Source organism: Fulmarus glacialis, unplaced genomic scaffold, assembly GCF_000690835.1.
Source record: "Fulmarus glacialis isolate BGI_N327 unplaced genomic scaffold, ASM69083v1 scaffold17577, whole genome shotgun sequence".
NCBI classification, from domain to species: Eukaryota; Metazoa; Chordata; class Aves; order Procellariiformes; family Procellariidae; genus Fulmarus; species Fulmarus glacialis.
Window position 1 is genome coordinate 1 of NW_009225268.1, and position 7,146 is coordinate 7,146.

The 7,146-nt window shown below is 43.8% G+C and overlaps 1 protein-coding gene across 1 annotated transcript in view; it reads left to right on the plus strand.

Moving 5' to 3' along the window:
* The first annotated feature begins 3,207 nt into the window (after positions 1–3,207).
* The window catches only part of HEPH (hephaestin), a 22,908-nt gene continuing 18,969 nt past the window's right edge, over positions 3,208–7,146 (plus strand). The window contains exons 1-3 of the mRNA XM_009582438.1: positions 3,208–3,371; positions 5,643–5,887; positions 6,607–6,819. Of these exons, the coding sequence (XP_009580733.1) occupies positions 3,208–3,371; positions 5,643–5,887; positions 6,607–6,819 (622 nt within the window). The remainder of the gene's footprint in view (positions 3,372–5,642; positions 5,888–6,606; positions 6,820–7,146) is intronic.

The following is a 7,146-nucleotide window of genomic DNA, read 5'->3' on the forward strand; positions in this document are numbered from 1 at the left end:
CTGCCGGCTGCCGCCGCCGCCCTTCCAGCAGAGCCCGCGTCCAGCCCTGCTCCGCAAGTAAGGGGTGAAACGGTGTCCTTCATTCGTTTAATGCTTTTTCCCTCTTTCTTGGGCAATGGTTTCCCTGCAGTCGAGTGTCAGGAGAACCCTGCGGTCAGCCTGTCTGCCTTGGTAAAATGGCAGTTGGTTAGCTACCAAATAGACTGAAATCTAATTTTCTGTTCATTCGCAATTCCTGTACTATTAGTGAATCAGTAAAGAGAAGTCTTGGGAGTGAGGATTCTGCGATGAAGTATCAAGGTTCAGGGATGAATGTAATACAAAGTTTGGGTTAGGTTTTTTTCTTAATCAAGGTACGTATTTCAAAGAAAAATTAACTTACTTGAAAAGAATTTAAGGTTGTCGGTTTCCTTCACCTTGCGCTAGTAGAGTGACTAAATGGTGATTAGTCACTGTAAAGAGAACACGAGAACAGAGTCGGTCTAGCCTGCTGAGTCTTCATTGAGTGATTTCCTAGCATTGCTGCAGAGGTATGTGCAATGTCGTGATCAACTCCAGCCTGAGGTCCAGACGGGACTTTTGTAAAGCCTCGGTAAGGCTGTCCCAAAGATTTTGTCCGTGATTTTTTGAATGCCAGAGCAGATTCACAATTTAGATTGCCGTGACTTCTAGTCGAGTCTGATTTACCTGCTAAGTTTACTGATGCTGCAGCGTGGAGCTTTAATGTGGTAAGCAGGGACTCTGCCACGTAGAAATAGTGGGCTGGCACAGCGGGGATTTGTCTCAGTAGGCAGTTTTCACAACCAGCTTTAAGAGTCGCTGTTCATCCTTGGTATAAAGTCTAAGCTTTGCCCTTTCCTAGGATTTGATATTGCTTGCAAAAACCATTAACGTGAGAGGACGTAAAGATTAGCCCCCACTGACTCCCCGGGCTCAGCGGCTCCCAGTCCTCGAGGACGGCCACCCCGTGCGCTGGGCATGCTTTCCCTGGAAAGCTGCTCCTGCGTACTTTGACCTGTGCTGACAAGAAGGCCACTTCTTCGGCTGAGTCAAAAGCATCCCCTTGCCCTTCCCAGAAGGGTGTGTGCCGACAGGATGGGAGGTTTCGGGCTGAGGGCTGGTGCCACCGGCCTTGTCTTTCCTCGTTGCTGTCGCTGCTGCCTTTTGCTATTACAGCATGTGTGTGTGAAAGAGCACAGGTACAGCTTTCCGAAGCCTTGCTTTGAAACCTCGCTATCGGCACAGAATGAGTGGGTCAGCGCTGGTCCCTGGAGCAGCCGTAGCAGGGAGTAAGGTTGGTGAGCGTAGTGGACAGCGTGTAGCAGCGGGATTGAGCAGGCGCTCTGCCATCATCCCTGCTCTGCTTGGGCCACGGCGAAGGGGCTGTTTTGTACCCGAGTTTCTTCAGGTGTGTGACCAGGACCTTCTGAAGGGCTTGCTGATGGAGCTGCTGCAGCAGAGCTATGCTGTGTTGATGGCTCAAAACCATTTCGGATTTAGAGAGATCCCTACAGCCCCCTTCTGAGAAAGGAGGGACAGAAGGTTTTTCCAAGTTGAGAGTTGCTTTCTCTCAACTTCTCAATTTAATGACTGTTTGGAATCAGTAATACTTGATTATCATTAGCTTCTGAGGATAGTACAGCAAGTTTGGAAATCGGAAATAGAGGTTTGGAAGGTATCTAGTCCATTGCCATGTACTGGGGTTGAATCCCGTATATTGGGTATCGGATGTGGCAAGAGATTTCACAGCTTCTCTGGGAAAGCTGTTCTAGTATGATGCTGTGCTAGCTGAAAGCTGGCAGAATATCCAGCTTTGCTGCAAATAAACTTGATACAGTCATGTTGCTATTACCAAAGATGGGAGAGAATAAATAATGACAACTTCTTTATAAAAAAAAAAACGTGCTGTGTTTGACACGGTGTTATGTTACCATGCCCTTCTTTCTGAAGTTAAAGAAAACTGATTCCTTTAAGCTTTCTTGTTAGGTCACATTTTTCTAATTCTTTTGCTTTCTGTTTCTCTCTGCTGAATATTTTCCAAGTTGCTGTGATGTGTCTCAAGAGCTGAACATCTGTTTCAGATAGCAGTTTGACTATTGGTTACATCCAGCTTTGTTAATTATATCACTGGATGAGATCTTTCGAAAGCGTTTTCGTGTGGGTTTTTTAGTTTGTCATCCATTTTAACCCTAAGCTATTTTCTTATCCTTTACTGTAATTCTGCTGCCCCATATTGCATCAGTTTCTCCTTCATACAGGTAGTTCTTTGAATTTGGTTCACAGAATTGTATTTTGATGATTTCAGACAATTTCTGCAACTTGCCCTGGATCTCTCTTCAGAATATGTCTGGTGCTTATTCACACCAAGCTTGGTGTCAATTGGAAGTTTTATGAGTAAGCTCCTTACTTTGTGATCTAAATCATGGGGAAAATATTTAATGGAACTAGACTAAGCAAAAAGCCTCGTGCAGCCCATTTAAGATGCACTCCTTGGATTACAGAGACCCAGTCTTTAAAAGCAATCTTTAAATAAGTTAAAAATTAAAATTACTTCATAGTGACTAAATCATACTTCCTCAGGTGGCTTAGTAGAATAGAGAGAACTTGGCAACACTTTAAAAGAGGATATTTGCTCAGGATTATTTTCCTGAGCTTTGTGTGTGGTCCTGTAAGATGATTTGGGGCATCAGAGGTGGTGAAAAAACAGTCACTTGAAATTGCAGTGCGCGTGGCACTTTCTGTTCAGGGCCCCGCTGCCCTAAATGACAGTTACACAGCATATAGGATTTATGGGTGCCTTTTCTGCTAACATAGCGCTCACTGTGAATCTGTTCACCTCATCTCCTGCTGTGTGAAAGCTTACTGAATTAGTATTTTCTCAACAGTATGGAACAAAGCATTTGGAAGAGAACTACAGACAAAAAAAAGGTTAATCAAACTGTTACGAGAGAAGCATGTTTGGTATGGGGGACTGATTAGCAAGGCATAGTCTCCATCCACCTTGTGCATTAATTTTGTTACAGGAGTGATTTCCTTTTTGGATATTTGAATAACAATCCCAATAGGACTTCTGCCTGATTTCTTCATACCACTCAAAATGTCCAGTACCTTCAAACCGTGTGGTCATATTCTACTTCTGTTTCATTACCTTTGTTTTTCTTTTCTCCCAAATAGGTGTAACCTCCAAAAGCGCCTTCACTTCAGACTATGATGGGATTGTTTTGGTTGTTGCTGCTTTACATCCACATACTATCACCCATGTTTGCTGGAAGTGTCACTCGAGTCTATTACCTGGGGATCCGCGAGGTGCACTGGAACTATGCTCCTACAGGAAAGAACGTACTCGCTAACCAAAGCATTGCACATAACCTGTATGTTTAGTTCTATAAGAATTTAGTCTGGTACTGGCTTAAAATTAATTTTATGAGTAATTTCATGCAAGTATTCTGGGGCATCTAAGCAAGCAAGAGACATGGTCTGATAGATGTCTGATCTTTATGAGCTTAATGTTTGTTTTATCGTAGGAACATAGAAACTGTATCAGTGGGAAAAAGAATGGTCAGTTTAGTGGAGCATCCAGTGACCGGTGCCCGTACACTGGAGGGAAGCACAGACGCTCTATAGTAGGACGGGCTGTGCAAGACTCTGCCCCGGGCTTTCATTTTTCTTACTTCTGGCTAGTGATCAGCTTGTGTATCCTGAGGCAGGATGACTTTTCACCTTGATGTAAATGACTTCACAGAGCCGGCTTGTTTTTGTTTAAATGGAATTTCAATTAGACTTAACTTCCTGCATGAAAGTTTAGGGCTTGTTTCAAAAATGTTTTGTTTTTGTTGCAAAAGTAGATCTGGAAACTGCAATAATTACTTTGAGTCACTACAAAAACAGGGTTTGGTTTTAGTTTTCAAAACACCAAACCTTTTTCTTTGGTGTTTTGTTGTTGGTTTTTTTTTGTTGTTGGGGTTTTTTTTGCATAGCTTTCCACAGCTTTTTAAAGGCATTTGTGCTCCCCCCTCCCCCCCTCCACTTTTTAAGGGAAATTACCTGTGTTTCTTGACCTGTTCTCAGTCATTTACTCCTCCATAATATTGGGTTTATACATATCTTCCAGGAACAGCACAGCAGGAATGACAGAAAAACATCAAGGTCTGTCAGTTAAGCATGGAAAAGTCTCTGTTCTCTGGAGAAGCTGAACAGACTTAAATTAGTTCACAGAAAAGGAAATCCCCTGAAATTCAGGATTAATAAAGATATTATTGCTGACTCCTGCAGTGATAACAAATGCAGTGGTTTTTGTTTGCCTTCTCTCATAATACATGAAGAGAAGGAAATGAAATTCAAGGCCATTAAACTTCAAAGCAATTTAAAAGCTGTTCTGTCACTGCAAACAATTAGCTAATGGGACTTATTTGTACAATGATCGCAGAAACCAAATTGCTAGCAATAAGAAAAGGATGTGATATTGATATGAATGATAGAGGTAGTAAAATGCTTGAAGAATTTTTTTTGTTGGGAAGAAATGGACTATGTCAGGGGAAAAAAGGCAGATCTGCAAAATGAAGTACGAATTATCTGTAAACTCTTTGCTAATAGTGGCTGCAGGGATGACTTTGCAAAGGGATGAGCTCTAGATTGTATAGGTAGAGCCCAGCCCTTTACAATTTTGAATGACGAGGGCAATGCTTAATGTTTTGGTCTCAGCTGTTCATCTTCTGGAGATATGCATTAGAGTTTGCATCTATTTCTGGGCTACTGATACACTGCAGGGTGATTGATACTAAGGGGGAAGTGGGGGGAGTAACGTCAGCTCTCATTTAGGCTGGTCCCACTAATACCTGGACCATGATTCATCTCTTATCTACTAAGAATTAGCCATAAAGAGCAAATATACTCATGAGTTGAACTTTAGTACCTGTATGAGGTTTTAACTCTACGTGCTGTGTGCATACTTACCTGCCTGACTTGTCTGCCATTCTACAAGTAATTCAGAATCTGTTAAGTAGAAAATCGTCTTTTAGACTGTGATTTTTGGCCAGAGAGCTCAGGAGATTCCCCCCGTGCCCTCCTTGTGATTTAGCTGCAAGTGCCACAAAGGCATTGAAGTGAGTTTCTAAAAGCCCAATGAAGGCTGAAGCAGGCATGAGAAGGGCTTCGGTCTTCCCTGTGTCACCCATGTGTGATTGTCAGAGAAGCACCATCCTTCCCATTCCTTGTTTGCACTGCACAGTTCAGGGGTGCACTTTGTGTCCGTTTGTGAAGAACTGGGGATGAGGCCGTGGCCAGGCACGGCGGCAGGCGTCTGGCCGTGCTTGTGGCTGTGGTCCCAGGCTCACCAAGCTGTTAATGTGCTGATGTCCCCTGTTGGGTTTCACATGCTCAGAAAGCAGACAAGTCTAATGGCCAGTGCTGCCTGTTTCTCAAGCAGGCTGCGCTACCCATGTCACAGCAGTCAGAGATGTGGGACGAGGAAGTTCGTGGATGGCTTAGAGCATGCTAGGGTAGAGCGCAGGTGGTCCTCTGTAATGCCAAAGTTTTCGGGCTTACCTGGGAAAGCAGTGTGTCATCATCACTCTGTGTTATCAACCAGCTGGTTTATATAATGCATGACTCATGGTGCCTTTCCCTTTTTCTGAATTTAACAGCAAGGCCTCAATATTCCTCCAGCCTGGCAAAGACAGGGTGGGAAGCACGTACAAGAAATCTGTCTATAAGCAATACACAGACTCCACGTACACCACTGAGATTCCCAAACCTGGCTGGCTGGGGTTCCTTGGGCCCATCATCCGAGCAGAAGTGGGGGATACCATTAAAGTACACCTAAAGAATTTTGCTAGTCGACCGTATACAATCCATCCTCATGGTGTTTTCTACGAAAAGGACTCTGAAGGTAAATGACTCACTGCCATAAAGGAGACAGGTTTTTCTCACTGGGAACGTAGGGGTACGCACTGAGGAGAGATGTCTGTAAAGCTACAGACTTGTTTAGCCCAAAGCTTTATTGCTGGAAAGCAACTGCACTTAGGTGTTTAGTGAAGTCACCTGATGTTTGGTTAGCAGGTTCATGGGTCTGGGAGTAGTTTCCTGACCTAGGCATTACAGTACCCAGCCCAGACTTCTTGATTTTTTCAGAAGAACCTCGAAAGCTTGTTAGTGGGAGAGTGGTGCAGAAGGAAGAGAGCTATATTCATTATTTGAAGTGCTGTAGTATGAGAGTCATGAGTGTGATGAGCTTCCGGGAGTTCACAAGAATGGTGAAGTATGAGACCGAAGAACTGCTATTTGAAGCAACCCTAGAGATTGTAGAGAGGCTGACTGTGGCACATTGCGGAGTTGAAGGCCAAGTAGCAATAGGCAGAATGGGAATCATCTTCCTGACTCTGTTTACTGGGCAAGCTGACTTACAATGGCTCTGTGCCTCAGTTTCTCTTTGCGACAATGATGATTAAACACTAGTTTAGCCTTGGGATGGTGAGTCTCGCTTTGAAATCTGCTACCCAAGTATATACGTGCAGCTTTCTACTGAGTGAGAGTGGCTCAGTATAAGCTTACATGTGTGGACATCTCTACTCTTCTTGAATGGATGTTGTGATTGCTCAATTGTTCTAGGATCCCTGTATCCCGATATGTCCCCCCAGGATCAGAAGAAGGATGATGCTGTTTTCCCAGGAGGGAATTACACCTATACGTGGACTGTCCCTGAAGATCACAGCCCAACTGCTGATGACCCAAACTGCTTGACTTGGATCTACCACTCTCATATTGATGCACCAAAGGACATTGCATCTGGATTAATTGGGCCATTACTTACATGCAAAAAAGGTAAAAACTCCAAGAGAAAGCAGCTGAGGGCTGCAGTTTCATACTGTGAAGATTTTGTGGTGACTTGAACAAGGGTAGGATGAGAAGATAGTCCTGTGGGCAGCTCCCAGCTTCACAGGGGAAATGCAGCATGACTGGAGAAGACAGTACCCATGTTCTAGCTGGGTTCTGGTCATTACATTGTCTTTATCCCTTAGTGGCTGGGCATGTGAGCTTGTAGGCCTCTTGATCTGAGAGAGCTATTTCAATCCATGTTGAAAGCAGGACTCTTGATTGAGACCTAGTTTGTTTATTAAAAAAAAATGGGGACTGTTTGATTTCAGCAGG